Genomic DNA, 24267 nt, shown 5'->3' with positions numbered 1-24267 from the left:
GTATTCTCTCCGAATTGCTTTCCGCGGAGAATGGTGCTGATGTGGACTACAGCTCCTCCTTGTAGCGTGTTAGCTACACCTTAGCTGCAGCCGCATGTGCGTTACTGAGACGACTCCCTTCTTTTTCGCTTTCATTCAAACGAGTTTTGTGGGTGTGTGTTGGTTATGTGCGACACATTTTTAAATAATTTGCGTTGCGTGTAATCCGAACTTGTATCACAAAGGGGGATTTTAATGATTCGGTTAATATGCCACAAACCGAAAAATACCTTTTATTTCTCACGAGACGTCTGTGCATTCCTCATTGGGGGCTAACAGATATTGCTTTGGGGCTGTTGCCATGATACACTAATCATATGCTTCACTGTTAGCTACATTGTTTAAGCATATCGTTGTGAGGGCTGCAACATGAAAGGGAAGAAAAAAGCATGTATCTTAGGTTGTAACTTGTGCGGAGGCATTGCGTAAAAAATCTCAGTAGCCCATCACCTTTGTATTTTTGCCAGATTTTTTTTTTATTTTATGTTTTGCATGATCTGCACTGTTAAAATCAATTTATGTGGGGGTTAAGATGAAAATTCATTTATTTGGGCAATTTCACGAAACAAGACAATGTATTCACTTCAGTTCGACTTTTAAAATATATTCTCAAGTGCCTTTTGTGATAAACATTACAAATAGTGTGTTGTATCTGTATGAATCTGATGGAATCATTGTCTGTCTTTTTCATGGATGCGGACACACCTCTTTTCCCGCGGTGTCTTAAAGGGGACCTGTTGTAGGGGTGTATGCCGTGCTGAGAAACGCATGCATATTTAGCCACACGGGTAAATGAGGCTGGATTGAAATTGAAAAGAAATTGTTTGTTGAATGACCTTCATTTCAAAACAAGCGTCTTTGCTGTAAAGCCGAAATCGTTATAAAACTAGGAATAACTGTGGCAAAAATGCTAGATGCACGCTGGATCCGAGGTTTCCTTCAACAATGTATCCCTCCCATTTCACTCCCACTCCTTAGACATACTGATAAACCGTGAACTCGTCATTTTCGAGATAAGAAGTACGGCATAATACTATAATGATAATAATGCTATACCCTAGATCAACGAATATGCATTATTACAGCGCTGGCGTTTATATTAGAGTATTTATTTACTGAAATATTTGTTGCCGGGCATTGGCGCAGGTGACCAGACAAAGGACAGCCACATGGCATAGGATTTTCACGAGGCATATAGAAGACGGCATTGTAAACGCCGTTTGCTGGATACAGCTTAATTGGATAGTGGTTTATTTTACTTCGCCAAAGTACTATTAGTATATCGCATTTCATAGGATTCATTTGGGAATATCGGATAGGGCGAGGTCGTCTGAGAGACAGTGAGGCTTTTATTTTACAGAGTGGTGACGGTCACTACGGTCAGTGATGGTGTACCAAATTAAACTTTAAATGAAGACTTATGTTTACTATATATGTGTGTGTGTGTATTTATATAGTGTTTCTTTATGTCTCAATCTCAGAGAGTATACTGATAACAGCTATGCTGGATTAAGTCTGTTTGTGGCATCCAGTGCCTAGTTTGCCATGATATAAAATTTGTGATGATGGTTTGTGCAATCCATGCTGCATTTCTTTGCATTTGGCCTTCAAATTGTCCATGCAAAATTGCAAAAACTCAGTTCATGCAAATTGTTCATTCAAACATGAAGTAGGTTGTCTTCATTTATCTGAGCAACGCAAGGCACCCCAAAATGACACCAAAATCTAATTGGATATTTTTGCTATGCCACGTGATACACTGCAATAGGATGTGATTCAATTAGTGGTCTAATTACATAATGATGTAATTATGTATTTTCATCCATGTTTTGAGTCCAGAGTGGTAGCAGTGCGGGGTAACATGAATTAATAAGCCTTGGAACACAAATGTGTTTTAAGAATTCATTAACCTCAATGTGGTCTCTGTAGTTAAATTTAGAATTTGTTACATATGAATGTAATTATGTACACAGCTACTCTGACTGATGAGGATATCAGGACTGTGACAGGAAAAGAAACCAAGTAGAGAGCTAGAAACATTTTATTGTATCATTTCACTTAGCTTCATGTACCATGTATCTCTTGGAGCAGGGCAAATACTCTAGGTATTGTGAAAATTCACTTTTACTTTGTCAGCACCTAATTGGCCTGTACTATCACAATATCACAATATCACAATATCACCTGAAATGCCAAGAAAGAAAACAGGATCAAAAGGAGTTTTTTTTTCTTTGCACAGAACACATATATATATATGCTTTTATATATAAAAGCCCACTATGTCACACTGAGCTAACTTAATTCCTCACATTCTGCCCTTAGGTATACCATGTGGTCCATGGAGTTTTCTGTTGTGTCTGATTCATTAGCTTCAGAGCTGCCAGAGATATGACAGAGGGTCTGGTGCTGTTACAGTACCTCACATGTGGTGAAGCCTGCAGTGGGAGGCCCATAGCACACATAATATGAACATGCATCTGCAGTGTTACAGGTCTCTACTGATCTGCACCAGAGCTTCATCTGCACCATGAACACAACTGCCCCCCAGAAAATATCATACCAGGCCTCTGTTTAAGGAATATTAAAAAATGCAACACTAAAAAGAGTAAACCAGGACTGGTAACCTAAATCTCTGGACCTTAATTATCTTATATTCTATAATTAGAGATCTCTGGGTCATCAGCATTCTCCCAATTCCATTTTCAGTGTGTTTTATTTTACATCTGAATTTTTCCCGCATATTTGAAGAAGGCTTGGTATTGTGCAGAAGACGCATGCGCATGTAACGCCCTGGTCTGCAGTGTTACCTCGCCAGTGTGAGGTAATGTAACAGCACCAAGCCCTCTGTCAGCTCTCTGGACTCATATTGCTGTGCTTTTCTCTTCTTTATTTAGCAGTCTGATGCAAACTGTTCATTTTGATTTGTGACTGAATGTTGCTGTTTGAGACATGCATTCTTCATTTCTGGTCCAGAAAGTTGCACCCCAAGGCAGAGATGAGGTAAAGGCTGTTGTGGGTTTCAAGGACAGACCAGGCAGCATTGCAGATACATGAAGGTCAAAGCACTGCAGCAGTGGGCCCAGGTGATTTTGACCTCCTTTTTCTTTAGATCTCATGCCAAACGAAATACCTGGCACTCTGTGTGAATGCACAACCCCCTAACGTTGTCAGGAAACAAACAGTGTGGACCACCACAGTGTGTGACTCAGTGAACTAGGAAGCGTACCTTGCTAGTAGATGGATGGTGTTTGCATGTGAAGCGTGGCACTCATTTGTCAGTAGCTGGTTTATGCTTGATGGGGTTTTGTTGAGGCTTCGGATGCAATCTCAACAGTCTGATTTGGTAGATAAAACAATATTTAGGGTCAAGCTTGGTGTCACGTTCAAGAGCACAAGTGATAATAGTGTTTTATTATCTCTGAATGGCTAAACTCAAAGGGATTAGCACACTCAAAAACCAGTGTTTAAAGTCTCACATGGACCTGTCTAGAAAATAGGCTACAACAGGCTATGTTCGCATCATTAAAGCAGGTTATTAAAGTTACAAAGGGTTGTCTGCTTAAAAACATCAGCAAACGACCTTAAGAATATCATTAATGGTGACATCATTAATAAAGATATAAAGCAATAATAAAGATATCATTGTAGCCTGAAGTTAATGTCACAGGAGAAAATCAGCACATCTTTGAGAATGAACTCCAGGGATAAGTATTTAGTTAGATATACTAAGAATACACCAAGACAATTGTCCATGCAAGGCAGATTCATTAATGCTCAGAGCAGCCAGTCAAACACTTTCCCTGGGTTTTATCTTCTCTTAGAGCCGTTCGAGGTACTCTCTAAACACCTGTGTGCACAGCCCTCTAATGCAGTGCTAAATGCAGTGATGCTGTACTGTCATCTCTTTCCTCAAAAGCCTGTTTTCAAACAGGCCTGCTATGTCGCTGTGCGTTCGGAGGGAATGCGGCGATCACGGCTATATCCATGCCATGATGTCTTGTGCATGTGTTTGGTGATGAAGTCATGTCTTAATGGCAGGACTAAGGAAACTGGGTCAGAGCCACAGCAGCAGTGAGCCATGATGAGACACACACACACACAGATCTGAGCTCCACACACGCACACACACACAGCTCTGCTTCACTACATGCTTTCTCTGCAGACTGGAAATAATCTGCGTTGTGACTCTGTTTCGTCATTACAACAGTCGGAGGCGTTAGAAAGCAAAAGCTGGGACTCTGTGTTATTTCACACATTCTTCACAGTCACGGAATCACTTTTGTCAGTCAATCCCTTGTAAGCGTTGCTGACTAACTCATATAATCGGAGGACTTCAGTGTCTCTTGTTTCTGACCAGTTTGTAAGTGATGCTAAATTATGGACCACTGTGCTTCTCTGTTGGCATTTAGACAATATTTTAAATGAAGCAAGAAACCAAAAGCACCCCCTCCCCATGTTTTGCTGGTCTGAAAGTGTCACATGTTCTGGACTGTCTAAAATGGTTTTGATATTTTTAAGAGAGGGGGGATGACTGCCTGGAAATAGATGGCTTAGACAGGCACCATGAACGGATCTTGAGTCATGGGTGAAATTATTTTTGATCTGGATTTTGAATTTTGCCCCAAGCTTCTTTGAGACATGACAATTTGTGGTGACAACATCCTCTTCAAGGCAATGAAGGGCTGTCCTTTGAGATTTGGCCAGTTACTTATCGTTTAACATGTGTACATGACTAGATCTTAAGATTTAATTTGTTTCAGTCAAGAAATGTAATAAGTAAATTAACATTCAGCCCTATGGAAAGTGAATACCTGGATGTACCAAGCATACACCTCATAAATGGGTCTTACAAAACTAATTTGGCATGTCCAAACAAACACTGTTCGGGGGGTTTATCTTCACAAAACCCCAAGAGCCTTTTAAACCGCAATGTTGAGTGATTTAGAGTGCTTTAAAGTGGTCCTGCTCCTATTAAAGAGAGCATGGTCATGGCTGTCTGTCTGGTGCATGCTCAGCATGCTTTAAGCTGCAGATGAAGAAAGCTCTTAGAAATGCAGCTCCTGCAATACCCAATCATGACTTCCTTCCTCCTGATGGCCTGTCTAGATTCAATGAAATATAAATGGAATATAGCAACAGAGCAACAAACAGCCACAGCCATATGAGCTAGCTTATAACAGGGAAGCGCTCTCTCAATTTTAAAGTCTCATTGTGGTGTGACTCCAGTGGTGGGCCTCTTAGCCTACTTTGCTATGAAATACTTTTTCTTTGTTTGACTTTGATTTCTTCATATCCTAAAATGTAGCAGAAAGCGCTGTGACAATTTGGCTTTAAGATGAAATGGTATAAGCTCATAACTACGCGCAGCTGACATCCAAGTTCTAGTGTGACACTGCTGTCAATGCAAAAAAAAAAGAACGCCTTCAATAAATAGTTGGGTTTACTGTCAACAGCATGCTGTATGTGTACATGAATCAGAGATCAGTGCAGTACCTGGAAAGTTCTGCCTGCTGAGGGGGTGTGAGATGGGTGTGTCATTGCCTGAGGGCTTTACCATATAATGTGCCGACTGACAACAATGTCTTTTTCTCCAGTCCTGATGATGTGACAGCATGTCTCCCAGGGAATGTTTTACAAAGGAAATTACTTATAGCCAGCTCAGAGACATTATCAGTGCACCAGCACATGAGGTGCTGCTGAAATTACGCTGTACCACAGCACTCATTAGCAGTAACCTTGCTAGGTGTTTAAGGGCTTAATCTGTGTAATGTCACCTTAGCATGGTCTCACTCAGTCTAACATGGCAAATCATTAACGGTGTGTAAAAATAATCCCATTGTCCTCTGATTTTGCTGGCAGTCAGGGACGAGGCAGTTACCTTTATTTCCTGCTTTAAACTGGTAAGGTGAAGCTGGCTTCCCGATGCTGAGGCCTTCTTGATGAGACGCAGCCTGGCCTCTCTGCGCGTCGTCAGTGCTGAAGAGGTTAAAGGGACGCTGAATGCAGGCGCTGTGCTGTTGCATGCGTAGTGACGTTTTCCGCACTGGGCCCCGAGCCCCCCCCTAAAGCGCCATAAAGGGGGGCCTGCCATCGCTGGGTCATGGATAATGAGGGCCATCTGACTGGGGATCTCACAGCGGCATCTGGTTTTCTGTTGTTGTTTTTTACATTCATCCTACAAAAAAGAGATCTGACTAGAGCCAAATGGAGGGACTAGGAGCGCAAGACAAAACCTGACTGCATCTTCAGAAGAAGGCTGTGTTTCATCTACAAAGAGCAATGTAGGATTTTTTTTGTCATGAGCTACGGTGGGGAAACAGGCATTTCAAGGTAAATCAATATAAAGTAAGACTGCCCCAACCTGCTGGCTATGTTTGATTTGTTCACCGCACACACTGTTTTGTGTAATACTATCTGAAAGAGGCATACAGGACATGCCAGGATACTCATACTTTAGGTTTGGGATCTTTAGAGACAGCTGATTAATAATACTATTTGCTCTGACTATTGAACTGTTGAATAGTATCCATACTTTAGAGCTGTCTCCCCAAAGGTTTGTAGTGAACAATGGGTTACTTAACTTTTAGATGGGAAACACAGACCTAAGAAAATAATGTCACTGCTTATAGTTGTGTTAGCAAGCACAACTGGGGACAAAGTGGGAAATTATTGTCTCAGAGGAGTTGTAGGGACTCTATACTGGAAGAGTTTTTATATTTTGAATATGACATTAAACAAAGGTCCTAACGCGCTTTGATGAATGAACCCATGGCAGATTTTGTAGAGTAGGCATGTTACCCTATTGTCCTGGCCGAATTCCTAATCTGACCATTTCAGTATGGTATACTAATTAACAGTCTAATTGGCTTATTAAAATCCCTGCCATTTCTTCCCAGCCGATGTGGCGAGCTGTCTGGTACAAAATGGCTGCCAGGCATCACGTGAGGGTGTGCCACACGCTGGTGCTGGATAAAATCGCTCAAACCTGCTTTCATCTTTAGATGAAAGAATCTATTTAAATTTCAGGCACTATAAATTGAATATTTTTGGAGACATTGTCCTATGGGACTTAAATGCCAGCTATGTACAGCTATACTATGCAGCGGTATTTAACGACATTAGGCTTATGGTGTTTACATTCAGTTTCAGCCTGTTCACACCTGAACTACACAACTGCAGCACAGAATGACATTTTTTCTCCATGTCAGGATTATGTCTTGTTATTCATTGTCACTTTATTGTACATAATATCACATGGTGCTGTCACAGACTAGTGCGGTTTGGCTCCTACTCGGCCATATTTACTGCAAATGAAGCATGCTTGTTTGACGTCAGATCAATTTCCATTGTGATGATCAGAGGTGCTGATGTGGGCGATTCAGGCGAGGTTTAGGTGCTATGATAAATCAGCTGAATGGAAAGAAGAACACTCCCCTTGGTTATAATGCTCAATGGAACTCTATTGATGTCAGCAGCACGTGGCCCAGTCTGAACAAGATGCTGCCGCAGAGTAACATTTTCAAGAGATTTGACTGTCAGAAAAAAAAATGTAACTGATTGATACAACACTGGTATTTCATTGGTCTTGAGGGAAAAAAAATAAATGCACATACTCTTTAGAGGTTCATGTGAAAGTGCTATCTGACTGCATTTTGAACATGTTTAATGTCACGGGATAGAAAAAGATCTGCAGTTTTGGCGGCTGAAGTGTGCCTTCATCTTCGCATTAAAAATATGCACTGAATGAAGTTTTGCAGGCAAGCTTCAGCTGAAGGATCTTTGTGCTTAACGCAGCGTCCCACGCTGATTTCAGCATCCCAGAGCCAGTCCCTCACATTCCAAAGTAACCCACAGCTTTGAGTGAGGAGACACTGAATAGTCTCAGTAGCTGCTCGTTGCTTTCAGAGAAAGCAACAACACCCTACATTTCAAAACAGATCCCTCCAGAACAGAGGCCTATATACATAGACCTCACTGTCGCAAAGGTATGATGTGGACAGACCCTGGACTTCACATGCTGGTTTAAAGGGCAGTGAGGGTTCTGGAGTGGCTCACAGGCGGTTGTCTTACTGCAGCTATTCTGAGGCCTTGATTATGCAGGGGGGGAGGGGGGGGGCAGGCAAGAGCAGAGGTGTAAGGGACCAGATGGTGGTTTATCCTACTGACTGAGTCCTGGAGACAGGTCACTTTGCCTGGCATTGATCTGGCATGTTGAGGCCAGACAGTGCTTCCCATTTGCGCTTCCTGGTGCCTCAGCTGCTGCAGATCTTTACACCCCTTCCCTCCTGATGATTGTGTGTGCGTGTGTGTGGTGGAGGTCATAGCCAGAGCGCTTGAGTTGTCTTTAGTTATGTTTTTCACTGCAGCCGTCTGTCAGATCTTTTTAGCTTCCCATTCGCTGTTCCTGACAAACATTTAAATATGTGAGACATCCTGAGATCTGGCATTCCCTCACTGAGGGGGAGGAGAATTAATCTGCAATCACAAATGAGCGGAATGATGGCAAAAAAAATGCTGGTCTGCTGATTTCCTCAGCCCTCTAAAAAGGGGTGGGGAGGATGTACTGACCGAGCAGGAAACCAGAGGACATGCCCTCTCTCCGCGGGAATCTGCCGCATCACGGTGCTACACGGGGCCCGCGGCCCCCGCCTCTGAGCATGCGCAAGTCGTCCGCGAGGGCCGGGGGAAGCACGCTCTCTCCTTTCTCTCTCCTCCCCTTGCCCTCCCTCCCTCCCTCCTCTCTCTCTCTGGCGCTGAGGCGGAGGGACAAATCGGGGCCTGCATCGGCGTGCGAGCAGAGCCCATCCCTTCCCGGCTGCCTCCCTCCCTCCCTCGCTCGCTCCGCTCGCTGCAGAAACGGCTCTTGAATATTAAGAGGGCAGCGCCTGCCTTTCTGCTTGTGTGTGCGTCTCGGGGGCCTCGGGCGGCAGCTCCTTTTCACTGGCCTGATTGATGGCCGTGCTGCGGTACAGCAGCCCCATTCACTGGACTCTACAGGTCGGCGAGGCCTGCAGATCAAACCTATACGCTCCGCTCCTCTTAAACGTTACAGAGAGCGTCGGTCTTCGCAAAAGGAAGAGCGCAAGAGCCGATCTGCCTTTCTGGTTTTGCTGAAAATGGTATCGAGGTGATGAGGCCTGTGTTTGTCGTGCTGACAGCGGATTGATGAATAGGCTCGTCAGCAAACTTTGCAGTCACTGGCAGGGCAGCCAGTCCAAACATGTGCAATAATCCTGACACCCAATGTGGGCACTACCCCAGCTACCAAATCACACAGCAGTGTGTGAAGTCTTCCCCATCAGCTGCACTGGGGACCTAATCCACATTCAGGTCAAACCGCTCTCCCAGCATTTAGACAGAATTTAGGGCCTATAATCCGTAAGGCCGTGCTGTAATGTAGAGCTGTCTGACTGGTGTATGAAATGCCTCTGTGCGGACTGAGCGAGCCAGAAATGGACAGCGGGTCAGAACGAACATCCTTAGCCTCTGGGATTTCCCCTCATGCCCATGCGCAGTACATCCCCCCCCTCTGCAATCACCTGAGACAAAGGAGCGAGGGAGACAGAGAGAGAGAGAGAGAGAGAGAGAGAGAGAGAGAGAGTGGATTGCGAAATGTCTTTGGCCGAAAACGCTGTTGATGCATCCGCCGGTCGCAGACGGATGACTGCGGTTTAATCAAGTGCGTAATCCTCTTTGTACGAGATTCCCCGGCATTTACTTTCCCCTGCGCTCCGTGCTGATCACACCCTGATGCCAAAACCTTTACCATGTGTCCCACAAGCACAGCAACATGACTGTCATGCCCCCCACACAACTGAGGCCTGCAAAAGGGCAGAAGACACTTCCTCAGACTGGCAAGTTAAAATCAGTCCCTGGAAGATTTAATTGTGGCGTCTTGCTTCTCCTCTTAGCAATAGACGAGCTGGCAGCCGCAAAGCTACACAGACAGAGACTGGGCTGGCAGCAGACCATGCTCGCCCGGAGCTAGATGAGCTCAAGTTAAATCAAGGGACCAGTCATCAGAACAGAGCACTCAAATATCCCTGTCTCTGTAGCGCATTATGATTTCCACAGTCGTCCCGATTCCCGGAGAGAAGCTTGGCTTTGCGCATCGAACGCGCGGTTGTGATTGACGGGTTTCTGACCTGTGAGGAATTCCAAACACCGCCGTGCTCTGGAAGGGTGTGCCGCGGTGTCACCTCAGCCAGGGCGGCTCTGCAGAGACTTGCGTGTTGGAAGACGCCGTGTACTTTTGCATTCGCGGTATCTCTGAGGACTGGGGTGTGGAGATAAGGAGACGAGTTTGACTGCTCAGGGGACGTCTCAGATCTCGCAAAGCTTGGCTGGTCGAAATATGCCCCTTTGGGTTCGTTCAAATGGCTTCTCTTCCATGGATCTCGCAAATCAAAAGAGACATCTAATAATGCTATTAGACATCTCTTTTGATTTGAATGTCAACAAAAGACATTCACAGTTGGGCTGTTATTGCACAGATGTCACACACTGCAGTGCGTGACTTTCAGATGTCCCAAAATAATATCCCAAGTTTATTAAAGGAGAACCCTGATGAACAATGATAGTAACATAGTGACATACTGAGAACAGTTTTGGTCCTGGAATTCTGGGTTCTGAGACACGAAAGAAGTCAGGGGTATGAATACCAATTATATTACAGAGAAGGTACAGCATACCAAAGTTGGAGTTTTCAGTCATCACAGGTTCAGCACTGACTACACATTCCTCCACTGAACATGGGTCTAACTATGATGTAGGCTAATTGTCTGTTAATGAGACCTTTCCTCTAGAGAGGAGGTGTCTGCAGAGGGTTATAGATGGTGCTGTGGACAGCACATCATTCTGCAAAATAAAACAAATTGTGCCACGGTGCAGGCTTAATGCCACATGTCTGAGCAGGGTCCGCTATTGCACATGCCATCAGCAAGTTGAAACTCAGCCGCCTCTTCAGGTCTTTTCAGAGGATGTGGCATCAGATGAATAACTCTTTTATTGCAGCATGGAGGGCATGGTTCTCTGCCTTGGCTTGGATGTACACACACACACGCGCACACACACACACACACACATACACACACACACACACACACACACACACACACATACAAAGTCATGCACCGACCTAAATTAAGCCAACCTTGAAGCCCCTGTTAAAAAAAGGAACAGGTATGGTACACACAAACGTGAGCACCAAAGCAACACCCCAGATGTTCGGGTGTTCAGACTAAAACAGGATGTGCACGTTGCCCGTGATGGGTATTTTCAGAAGAGCTGCTTCCCTTTGACAAGCCCAGAGGAAATCCCCTGTCATTAATCCGGCAGTTGCTACCAGATCTGGTCCCTCGGTCGCCGAAAGTGACACAGCCCGTTAACAGCAGCTCTTGGCAGGGATCCACGGTCGGAGCATTTGTGCAGTATCAGGAATGTTAATGCTCTGTTTGGTACCAAAGAGGGGCGTTTACAGGAGCCTCCCTCGCTTCTGTCACAATGGCATACTGTACATCTCATGCGTCGTGGTTATGGATGAATGAGAAGAACATTTCTCGCTGTACAGGAAGTGCTGCTTGTCTGGGGACGGGAAACCACTCAAACCGGGCTATTTTTGCTGCTAGGCGTGCAGCTAGCTCAAAGACAAATGTCTCTGAGTATAAACAAGTTGTCATGAGCATACATTTATATTAGCTGAACAGCTGCTTGGTTTGTTGATTTGGTTCAGGAAGGACCCCTTCCCTCTGAAATATAATTATTTTGTTAATTATAGAAATGCTAATATTACTGCTAATGAGGTAACACACATAACATTAGTTGGGAGTGAAGTGCAATGCCCTAAAGAATTCTTTTAATTTTGGATGGTCTTTGTGGTCTTTGTGAAAGGGTGATCAATGCATCATGCAACAAATGTGCAGGATTTTCAAAAGGAAGCATTTTTCAACTCTCTGCTATCTACAAAGGTTGTTCTTCAGTGCAAACATTGCTATGGAGGAATGTGTGAATATGGCTGTACAGAAGCATAACAGAACTGGTTTTGATATATCAGCTTACATTAGTTCCACTTCCATTAGAGCTTGAGGAAAGCATTTGGCAGCTGATTTGAGTTTGTTAACATTATTCCATATTAACCAGAATAATAAACCAGAATAAGCATTTTGGTACACGTTAATGATTAAGGACTTTTTGACTGGTGGGGAGTGTTTAGGCTTTTTTCCAAAAGTATTTTAGCTATTGCACAGCAAAGTGTGTCTATGTTAGTGAGACAGACACCATCATTTCAGCTCCAGTGACTTCAGATTACATAAAGCTTATATAAAGGGGAGAGACAATGCCTGTCCTGTGCTTATGTTGGGGTGACATACTGTAGATGTGACCGATTCTGCTCAGCACCGTTCAGACAGAAGCTGGAATCGGTGACTCATTCCTCTATTCATTTGTGCGATGTGTGGGTCGTATGGCCTTTCACATCGGCTCTGCAGCCTCAGCCAAAAGACTTCAAATGTCACAAAGCCTTGGAATTCTCATAGATACTGTGCATGCAGCTGTAGCCGAGGAAAAGTCAGAAGTGTTGAAAGCGTTTCTGATGGCATGTTTTGTTTTTTTTTCCCTCCTTCAGTCCACTCCATCGGCTTTTCGCTGTCGCCTTTTAATGTTCAAACCCCCTTGTTTTTGAGTACCCCTGTTTCTTCCTCGGTTAACATTCAGCCCTATGCTGCCTCTTATCATCGCCTCCATATTTCTGTATTTCTCTGTTCTCCTATCTCAATCTTTATTTGTTATACAAGTTTCAAATGTGTTGTCTAATTGTGTTATCCTATAGTATCCTGCTATCCTTCCAGTTCTGTTGCACTTTCTGTTTTTAAACTGCAGTGTCCTTCATTTTGTGTATGTGGTTTTGTTTAGTCAGACAAAAACATTCCTTTCTTGTATTTCATTGTTTAAGTTTTATTGTAGCTTTTCTTTATAAATATATTCATAATAATTGTGGAAAAGGCTTCCCTTAGAAGAAAAAATCTAATTACTAAAGGCAGGATTGCTAAATATGCATTGTCAGTGTTGAGGTCTCACTACCATAAAACTGCAGACAGAGCGTATTAAAATCAATTTGCAAAAGGCTGATTAGGTCACCCCAGCCAACGCCTTCGGGTCCATTTATGTGGTTTCCGCTCCCGATCTCTCGCAGCCTGAAGCCGTCTCACTATGGATCAGCAGCAGGACTTCATGAACTTGAGCCCCGAGGGCCACGCCCTGCAGTGCAGCTCCGCGGAGACCGTGGCCTCGGCCATGGCCGACATGTCCATCGGGGACCTGGACCAGACGCCCTTCGGAGTGGAGATAAAGAAGAACGGGGGGCCGCCGGCGCACGTGGGACCAGACGACAGCCTGACGAAAGGTCAGTGATCACTGTGAGCTGGCTGTTCTTCGGTGCAATGGATGAGAACTACAGTCTGCAATGTAAAATCCATTTCTTTTAGAGCGGCGAGAAGCACAGTCACAATGCCAAAAGACAGAACTGTAACTCTTACTCCCTTTATGAGATTGGGAAAAAAACGAAACCTTTGTGTTAATTTCTGTGGAAAAAAGCTGATTGGCTGCGTGTAGCTCAAGCAGATGAAAATGGTAGCAGCGTGGCATTATTTGCAGTGTTTGGCTGTAATCCGTTTTAGCTGTTTACATGGGAAAATGACCCAGGGCTGCTGGTGTGGCATTCTGTCATGATTGCAGCTGCGCTCCCTCTAATCCAGGCATCTGGGTCAGCTCCTCAAAATGCTGCTGCCGTCGAAAGACAATCATCATTAAGCTGCTGTACTGTCTCCTCCCAAGCACTCCTCTTAATAGGTCATTAGCCTTTGAAAACAACTTCGATAATAAGGGCAAGGGGCTTCTGAACTCAAACATAAAAGAACAGCTGTGAGCAAAAACATACGTAAACACAGGCATTATAGTAGTTCTACTACTACTAATACTAGTACTACTTTTTATTTTTATTTTTGTGAAGAGGACTGTAGAGTAATGACAGTAAAGGCAAAGTAGACATGTTAACATGTCTCTCCCCATCTCTCACAGGTCTTTCCATTATCATCCTTTGTAAAATCAAGCATATCACAGCAGAGATTTGAAGTACCCTGACTCAATGCCACATTAAAAGCATGCTCACACTGTAATAATAATAGTAATTTAAAATATAGTAGTGATGATTAGCAGTTGTATTTATCATAGTAATATACAAAAAATATGAGCTACTGTATTATTTGCATCTTTCCAAAACTGAACCATATAGCCCTTCACACTAGATAGTGGTTGTCTGATATGAGAGTACACTATGTAGAGCATTAATTACTACATCTCTCCCTCAAGAGAGGGCTTTGATTATAGCATGTTCTTTTACATAAACATGTTTATGAATTAAGAGGTCACTCTCCCTTTGGATCTATGTGTTCAGATGCCAAAACATTTGCTTTCCAGGGCTACATGATGCAACAGCACTGTAAGTGGTATATATTGTTGACAGACAAGCAGACACACCACTTTTAAGCAGTTTCAGTTCCATGTGAAACAAAACAAACAAAAAAAAAACGTTTTGCTCTCTTCACACATGTCACAGCTTTCTCTTGTGTGAAACAAAGATCCATGTTATTTCTTATGAGTGCAGTATTTGGCAGCAGTCGAGAGATGGAATACACGTATACAATAGAGACAGCATTTATCACAGCACTTCAGGGATAAAACAAATAGTTGTGCTTCCACATTACCAATCGTATTTCTCTCAAATTGGCTAGTCCAAAAGGACTGACATTTATGAATATGTCATGACACTGGAATGCCACACCATGTCCTAGAACTCTGGAAATTATGCTTCACAGCTGTACTAATGGACAAAGAACAGGAACTAATCTTAATCCATCTGTGTGCAATTGGCCGCTGCAGCAGGATTCACACAACAGACACTGTGTTTCTAAAGAGCAATGGGAAGCGCTGTTTCACAGCTGCTCTGCCATTATAAAGGAGGAAAACATATGCCAAAGCATGCCATCTGTTAAGACACCACTAGTGCAAAATTGCCAGTGAGGTAGCATGGTGGTCAGGGAAGTGGACTTGTAACCAAAAGGCTGCAGGTTTGACCACTGTTGGGACCTTTGCTGTTCTACGCTTGACCTAGATACTTAATCTGAACCACTTCAGTAGACACAAATGGATAATATGCAACTTGTAAGCTGTGCAAATCACTCTGGACAGGAGTGTCTGCAAGGCAAGTAAATAATTAAATGCAACAAGCACAGCAACAGTCTTTTCAGAATCCGTATGGTGAAACCAGGGTTTGTATTTGATTTTTCAAATACGCTTTATCATACAATCACACAGTGATTGACTGCATGATAAAGTTAATGTGTCTTACAATATGTTTACTGGTCACAGTTAATCAGAGACTTCCATAAACTTCCTGTACTGACTGCAGTATTAAAGGTTAAGCGTGTGGTAAAAAGCATTATTCAGCAGCAGTCAGGTAAATACAAATTTCAAACACTAACCTCTGACATAATCTTTTCCACTGTAATCATGCAATGTTACTGTATTTTAAACGTTGTTCACAATCACCTGCACCGATGAGCAGGGTACTGCAATAAATGCACTTGATGCTGAAATGTTAACTCTCTCTGATAGACCTGTGTGCATGCGCAACAGGCTGGTGACCTAGAGGATTTGTTCTTCAGAGTGAACACTGAAATAACAGTCAAGTGACTCTTCATTGAACTAGGCTTTTTACAAGGCTGGCCACATTAGGCAGGAATCAAGCATATTTATTAGGTCACTCATGTTCAAATTTACAGCAAGCGCTGTCTGTGTCACCATGTTTTCTCATTGCAGAAAGCTGATGTACAGCATGATTCAGTAGAGGATGTTGAGAGGGGTTTAGAATCAACACCATTATGTGCCACACTAAATAAACCTGTTTGTTTGTGAACTACCACTGTGTACCACTTACTGCTACTACCACCAATCCCATGGCGCATCAACCATCGAGGTGCAACTGGGTACGCCCCACTTTGTAACAGCTTCGCGTTACATTCACGCTGAGAGCCGGTGTTTGTATTTTATAGCCAGAGGGTACTTGAGCTATTCTTGTCTAATTCTTTTGTTCCTCCTAGCGTATATGCATGCCTGCTTTTGTTTGTTATATTTTTCAGTTTGTTGCCAGTGTTGCTTCAAGAAGCCTTTTATTTCCAGCCATTTTCAGCCATTTACGTTTTCCGGCAGCACCTCTACTTTCCAGTTTCTGGAGTCTTCCATTTCTCCACCATAAACTGAGCTTTCTTTCTCAGTGTAGTTAAAAAGCACCTAGGATGGTTCTATAAACAAAACACCCAGGGAGTTTGTTGGATCGGACACACCAAGCGTTGTAATTTCAGCCTCGTAAGTGCCACTGACCTGGTATGTATGCTTGGCATGTTAAATGTTGCCTAAAGCTAATTTGCATTTACTGGGCAAACTAAAAGCTAAAAGGCGTGTCAGATCATGACTGGAAACTATATTTCACTGAGCCATCCTGGGTGCCCTCCATGTTTGCATAATCACCATCTGTAACCACAGCTCTCTCTGTATTTATTTTATGTTCTTGACTTCTGCTTGTCATATTTCTTTTGCCTCATAAATGATATCAATAACGCAGTAACCCAGCTCTTCTGCCATGGCTTCTGGATTCAGATGTGAACATTTCCTGCATTGCATTAAATTACACTGTCATGCTGATCCATTTTCTTCTCCCTGTACTCTGTCTGAGTGTCTTGTGTGGTCCTCTTTTTTACCACATTGTATTGCTTTATTATTCATTGAAGGGAAAATGCAAATTTTAGAAAAAAAACTGCTACTACTCTACACTTGGTGATTTCAGTTTCTACAGGAATTTTCTGTGCTTTCGGGCTATTCGCCTTTGCATCGGAGTAATGGAAGGCTTTGAAAAAAAAAAGAGTGTGAACGCCACTTTGAAGGCTGGTACCTCCCAGTGATGGGAAGGGGAGGGTGTGATCAAGTGTGACGCAGCAATAACCTTTCTCTGATCTAGCGATCACACAGCAGCTTCTCCTATAAGCGGGCACAGTGTGCAGGACAGCTTGAATAGAGGAGGACGTATACAGCAAGCAGCCTGGGCCTGCCGGTCTCCCAGCTGTCTGCTTTGCCCTTCTCATTGACGCTCTCAGAGTGTGTGGCTGCTTGGCTAAAAGGTGCATGTCATCCACTTAACAGATGCCGTGGCCTTGGTCATGGTGGCGGACGCCACAGTAACAGAAACCAGCAGTGAAACGCAAGATGGAACGACAGGTCAGGAGGGGTGTTCTCTGCACAAGGGGGTCCCAGAACACCCTGTGTACTAAAACTGGCACTGGCTGAATCCAACCTGCTGCTTCTCTATGAACTGCATGTCAGGACCCCACAGCAGCTGTACGCACTATTCATCCACTACGGCGGGGTGATTAGCAGCTGTGTCGATGTGCTGAAGTGGGCTTCAGCTAACATCCTCTCAGGTTTCCCCCTAAACCACAGGCACTTAGAAGACAGTGATTACTGCATTATGAATAAACTGCTTTGAAAATCAATGCAAACAGGGCTTTAACAATAGGGCATTTCCTACTCATAAAACATGCGCTTACCTGTTCATTCAACTCCCAAATGATGCTGCCAAAATTCTGCCATTGCATTTCTAAGGACACGGTATTCAGCTATTGGGGAACGGGTTCAAAAGAAAAGAGATTTTGTACACAATTCTTTTGAGCTCATCACCAATGGCAATATATGACCACAATTAACTTAAATGAACTTAAATTCAAAACCCTTACATTTGACCAGAATATTTGAAACTTTTAAATGTGACTGATATGTTATTAAATGTTGAACACAATGCTTTTTATGCTAAATTAATATTTCATTAGCATATACATCATGCTGACACTTGCTGGCCAAGATGCAAAGGTCTAATACATTACGAATTGACATGGAACATATACAGTCTCATATCCTGAAACATAAGGGCCTCCCAAAGATAAACATTTAAAAGCCTTTCATATTCAGTACCCATGTCTCCCTTCAACATGGTAGTTATATTACAGTCCGTCTGATCAACTCAGCAATATTCTGATACTTCTTGATGAAAGAACATCCCAGAGGGTCTTTCTGCCCAAGGTAGATTTAATGAGGTCTGAGCTGCAGCTTTTGGCTTACCTGCTTTTCAGACCAGTGACATGAACTGCAGTCGCCGATTGCACCGTGGGTTGTGTAGCCAATTATCTTGCTGGCTTGTGCTCTCGTCTGCAGTCATTGCGCTTTTCTGCCATTCATTCTCCCATTCTGTGGGTCTAATAGAGTGATTCCCCCCTGCCCTCCCCATCTCTTTTTCTCTCTCCCTCTCTCCCTCTCTACTTGACTAGGGTCGACAGGACCTGAGAATGACGCAGCCCCCTCCGCCGTGGTGACAGGTCAAGGTATGACAGGAAGATCACCATGCATCCTCCACAGGGAGTCCCACCCTGGACTCTGTGGAGAAGCGTTTCAGAAGAATAAACCTACATCAGCACTCTCCACTCCATTTTCAGTCTTTCATTTTAAGTCCCCTACTGTAGATTGTTATAGCAAACCGAGGATTAGACTTTGGTTGGCCACAGGCAGTGAAAGCACAATATCGCGAGAATTTCAAATAGAACTTCATGGCGTTAGTTGGTATCACATGCTCACTTTTAGACCAGAGATCCTACCAGGTTGCACAGATGAACATTATGTATATGCACATTAAATATGTATACATTCATATATTCAAGTGTATATTGAAAATGATCTCTTAGTGTAATGTGATTGAATTACACACTATAAATTCCAATTAGTCATGTAGAGGAAAATGCTGAGAGCAGATCCTTCTCAGGACTAGTCAGCACAAATTTTGAGACAGACTCTTTCCACCTGCACAGAAACGGAACTCCTGCCGTCAACATAGCAAAGATATTTCTTAAGGGAATGACCCTTACAAATGTGCACCTCCACCAGACTGCTTTAGCTGCTGACCTTTCAGACAAAAAGAGAAAAATATGATCTGTGACTTGAAAAACAGTGAAATGTTATTTCTCTGCTCAGAAAAAACAAAACAAATTAGCAAATGGAAAAGCCAGCATAGCCTCAATTCATTGCCATCACAATTCATTTTTGCATTGCTTCTGAATCCAAGATTTAAGACAATTGGCCCACTGTTTGTGAGAACTTTGTCAAATAAGCAGTTTTTGTTCTGTATTTTTTGTATTGTTTTCCTTTTGTGTTACTTTACGATGTAACCTTGGTTTTCTTTGATGTTACTATTATGAGCTGTAACGCACATTTATAAGCTAAAGACATATGCAAATTTGCTGAAATGTGCATTTGCTATTCTCAAAAATACACAGGGGAGCTGAGTTCATTACATGAAACAGTACCTCTTATAAAAGTGTCTACAGCTTACTATTGTTTGTATGTTTTCTAAACTAAATTTCTTTAGTTATTCTGTTCTGTATTTATTTAACGCGTCACCGTGTCCTTATGATGGCCAGCAAATAATTTTGTTGTTTGCCCCTTGTGTTGTGATCCGCTCCTTATGTGTTTTTTTGAGTCGGTTTGCTTTCTGTTCTCCTTTTGATTTTTTTTTGGTACTGCTTTTAATGTGGAGAAGGGAAGTGAGTGCTGCTAACCCACAGTTCCGCTGTGGATATTATTATCATTCTGCTTTTCAAAAACTAGAGGAGCGTGTGGCCGGGAACCTCGGCCCCATGGAACACACTAGTGGGTCTGGCTTTGCCGAAGACGCAAGTGAAGACGGGGAGGAAGGGGAGCCCGAAAGCCCACGTGGGACACTCTGGAGTCCCGGGGGTGTCGACCCTGTTGGGAAGGACAAGCCTACACCTCTGTCCCCAGAAGAGTTTGGATCTGAGAAGCCTGTGAAGGAAACTTCAGTTGTTAAGATCCCAGGAGGCCACAGCCTGAGCAGTTCGGAAGAGGAGGAAGACGTTGTTGAAACCAGGGGGGCTACGAAGTCAGACCATGAAGAGGACTTGCGGGGCACAGTCAGCCCCGACGAGCCCGCCAGTCCGTACGAGGGCGCAGGGGAGCCGACGCCGGGCCAGCTCCGCAGCTCTGTCGCTGCCGACCTCTCAGCCCTGGGCGAGAAGAGCCCGGAGGGCGAGGACGGAGGCCTGCTGCCCCTCGATCACCTGTCACCTGACGAAGCCAAAAAAAGAGGGCTTTCTTTTGATTACACCGAGCCCCGGGTCCAGTCTGTTCAGGGATTCCTTGCAGGACAGGAGAACGGAGAGGACAAGATGCCAGCAGAGAGCAGGAGCCCGGATTCCTGCAGGGCAGATCCTGGGTCTCCTTTCTCTCCAGGTGCAGTGCTAGACCAGGAGGCATCACTCAGCGCTGAAGATCAGACCGAGATCCAGGAAGAGGAGGAGGACGAGAAAGAAGTTCCCTCGGCTGCTGTTGAAGAAGCTGGATCTGTGCCCGAGGTTCAGAAAACGCAGCCGGAAGAACCGGCAGAGCCCGCGGACGCCGTGCACGCGACCCCAGAGAAGTACCTGGAGTCCACAGATGAAGACCTCATCGCGGCTGTGAAGGCCGCGCAAATCGCGCAACCGGTGATGGCAGAGGCCGTCGCCGATGCTAAACCGCACATCGTGCCCAAGGATGAGAGTGGCGCCGCTGTATCCAAGGCACCAGCGGCCCCAGGCAGGAAAGCTCAGAGAGTTGCCCCCACTGCTACCGCTGCTCCTCCCCCCAAGGCCGACGCTAAATTTCCAAAAGCTCCCCCAAAAGGGGCTCCCCCGGGCCGAAAACCAAATGTTCCAGGTGCTCAAAACAAAGGTCTGTTTTCCGTTCTGTTCATCAGTCCCCTCTCTGCCTCTCTCTTTTCTTTTGCAGATATATAATATATTTTTTTTTTTCTAAAGCCAACAGCACTAGGCTAAGCAGCACTTCTGAAAAGCACGCTCTGCCGATAAACGTGTCCGACTGAGGAAACGGACTGCTTGCAGCTGCCGATTTCCTTTTGGGTCTAGTTTTCCCATGTTCTCGCCCTCTCACTTTGTCTGTCGTCTGCCTTCCAGACTTTGTTTCTGTGACTAACCCTTTGCCAAAATTGTTTTTGCTGGCAGTGTTATCAGGATCACCATTTGCATGTTGCTGTGCATGTTTTTGAGTGCTCCGTATAGCCAATATTGTGATGTGTGGTTTACTGGATCACCACTTGCTGCCTAAACACACACGCACTCTGGCTACAGAACCGTGCCCAACACACACTTACCATGAGAGCCTCAGCACTGCGCTGTCAGGTGGAGCTCCTTAGCTGAAGGAATCCTCGAACAACATCCTCCACTTCTCTGTGTTAGAAACCTATGGGTTCATTCTGCCCCCAACAATTTCTCCAGCCCCAGTCCAAACAATATTTGTGTAAGAAAATCTGAAACTGATCCTGGGTCAGCACTTGGGGACAGAATATATATCTACCTCATATTACATGTAAACTACTTAGCTGTTTGTCATCAAAGTAGTGATTTTACTGCTGAAAACAAATATCTCGTAAGGTCATAGGAACTTTAACTATTTAGGCACAACATTCTTGGCAGTAATTCAACATTTTTTGCGGAAACGAATCCAACTTGCCATTTGTTAATACTGTGATCCATTATCACGAACTGTCATGTGTGCGTAGTTTTCCTCGTTTTCATTGAGGGAAAAAAGTACAGGTTTTGTAAACAGATTTGTTCAAAAATAATATTCTGATGGGTAGAGTATTGTTTAAAAAAAATGTTTAAACGATCATATTTCATTCAATCCAAGGTTACTGAATGTCAGGATTGTTTAATCTCTTCAGTGTTCAGCAGATGCGCAATTTATTACATCATAAAACAACCAGTGACATTCTGTTGGTGTTACTCTTAATAACCCACAGATGATTTCAATAATAATAATATAAAATATGGTTTGGCATTTAAAACAGACCAATGAGAAAACTACTGTATATATTAATTATTAAGACTGCAGATGGATTAAAAGATGAGCTTGTTTCCAGCAATAAAGCCATGTCACTCCAGGCAGACTGAATGGGGATGCATGGACAGTTCCATTGATGGTGGGTTCTGCAATGTATTCCCATAGTCACTTAAGGAGTGGAGCCAAGACTTGATTTATTTTTTTGCAGAAATACAGTACATTTTTACTAGCAGTAGAAAACCAGTTTGAAGACTGCCATCTATAGCAGGGTAGTCCTTCTGAGTAGGAATAATTTCACCTACAAATTGTGCACGTAAATGGGCTGTCAAGCCTCTAATTGCTTTAATGAAAAAAATAATGCAAAATTGGCACTTTTTTTTTTTGAACAATCCCATGTTTTACAAAGTACAGTTTATGCTTAAATTAATTAGAAGACTGTTTCTAAAAAGAACCTGAACCTACCTAACAAAACCACAACCTGACCAAAGTACAGAACTCAGAGAGTCTGACACACATTGTAATAAATGTCTGGGGTTTGAAGCCTTCATCTCTCACACGTTGCACAGGTAACCACAACATACAAGTGCTAACAGGCTGCAAAATAACTCTTTATTGGAATATGCATTCCACTTGGCTCATTTAAATACTGTAAATATAGTTCATACATCTTTGAAATTGAACTTTGAATATTCAGATATTTTGTCTCATAGGCACCTGCATTACAACCACTCTTTGGTATTGGAAAACATAGCAAAAAATTGTGTACATTGTCTCAAAATTGAGGAGGGGGCTTATACAATATTAGCACTAACCTCTATTCTTACGCCTCCCTCCAACAGCTAAGGCCCCTGCTGGAGCAGAGAAAGAGGCTGCCGATAAGAATGCTAAGGTAGGTGATTACTTCTGAATGGCAGAAATCTCAAGGGTGCGCTCACTTTGATGACCTCCCAGTTAACCTGTGACATGCTGAGAGTCAAGTCCAGTATTCCTATATTGGCCCCAGTCTAATGAGCTCGGTGGGAGGTCTCTAGCGGTGTTGGCTGAGGTGATTCAGTTCTTAAGCTTAACAATCAAAATCATGCTGATATGATGTGAATGTGCCAAAGGGGACAGTATGTGTGTCAGTTTGTTTTGATACATATTCAGTTCATTTCTAAAATATCATCCGTATATATAGAAGATCAATACAAATACTCTTTGTATGAAAAAAAAAAACTCCTTCCCATCTGTGCTTTAAATTCAACTGAATACCCCTAAACCCCTAAACTATTGACCGAACAGACATTAATGGCAAACTTCTGTGACATTTATTTTGTGTTACTTTGAATTTCACATATTTTTCAGTTTGGTTTCTGCTTTAAAATACATTTTTTTTATTCACAAAATTGTTTCCTTGCAAGGTCAGATAATGGAGATTGTTTTTTAATTAATGCAAACCATGACCTTGCGTCATTCTATACCAAACACTGCAAACCCCATCCACCCTTCAGAGCATTCAGTGGTGTGAGATGCATGCTGTTTGCTTGAGTTCTGCTGTCTTCATTTGTTTTGAACACTGTTTTCAGTTTTCTGGTGCTTTCGTTTTACGTTGCGTTTTTGTTCCCTTTGACGCAAAGACAACTAAAACAACTACACCAGCCAAAGCTAGACCCACCTCTACCCCCAACCGACCCTCTTCTGTCACAACCGCCCCCTCGAAAAAACCCTCGGCTTCCTCCACACCTGCGTCCTCCACTAGCAGGCCTACCTCAATGTCCACTAAACCCAGCGGTGCGGGAGCCAGAGAGCCCAGGCCGGGGGTGAGTACAGTATGACATGGGCCTGACCTCCACCGCTCCGGAAAGTTCTGCCCCCGTGCATCGGTCCCCTCTGCATTCACTAAACCACTAATGCTTTACTCCTGCCCGTGCTCCCCTCCCACTGACTCTCCAGCTCCACTTATGTTTAGCACCTCCAGAGACTCCCAGGGTGAGGCAAAGACTTCACTGGTGAAGTGTAGAGATCTAGGTCAGGTCTTCTAATACTCTATTAGGCTGCTCAGGATCTATAGGTAATCCTACTACCTGTCCTGTCTGTTCGTACACCTGCATTCCTGCCTCTCTTTGCTTTACTCAGACTCAAGTGAGACAGCTTTTTCCACAAGTAACCTCCTGTATTTGCTTCTGTAATATTTCTGAAAAACTGTCTTCGTGGTTTAAAACATGGTTAAAGAAAAGTTTTTTT

General features: G+C 43.6%; 1 protein-coding gene across 6 annotated transcripts in view; it reads left to right on the top strand.

Annotated features, from left to right (window-relative positions):
* Window positions 1-24267, top strand: part of maptb (microtubule-associated protein tau b) — a 42371-nt gene that overhangs the window by 1049 nt on the left and 17055 nt on the right. For 4 of the 6 annotated variants that reach the window (XM_036553510.1, XM_036553507.1, XM_036553505.1 and 1 more), the window contains exons 2-6: window positions 13229-13438; window positions 18468-18521; window positions 19798-20916; window positions 22884-22933; window positions 23661-23843. In XM_036553510.1, the coding sequence (XP_036409403.1) occupies window positions 13246-13438; window positions 18468-18521; window positions 19798-20916; window positions 22884-22933; window positions 23661-23843 (1599 nt within the window). In that variant the 5' untranslated portion in view covers window positions 13229-13245. Of the gene's footprint in view, window positions 1-13228; window positions 13439-17253; window positions 17365-18467; window positions 18522-19797; window positions 20917-22883; window positions 22934-23660; window positions 23844-24267 lie in introns of those variants that run through there. The other 2 variants (XM_036553508.1, XM_036553509.1) reach the window with 2 other exon arrangements.

Source organism: Megalops cyprinoides, chromosome 19, assembly GCF_013368585.1.
Source record: "Megalops cyprinoides isolate fMegCyp1 chromosome 19, fMegCyp1.pri, whole genome shotgun sequence".
Taxonomy (NCBI): domain Eukaryota; kingdom Metazoa; phylum Chordata; class Actinopteri; order Elopiformes; family Megalopidae; genus Megalops; species Megalops cyprinoides.
Note: the sequence above shows the minus strand (reverse complement) of the source record. Positions and strands in the feature narration are given on the sequence as shown.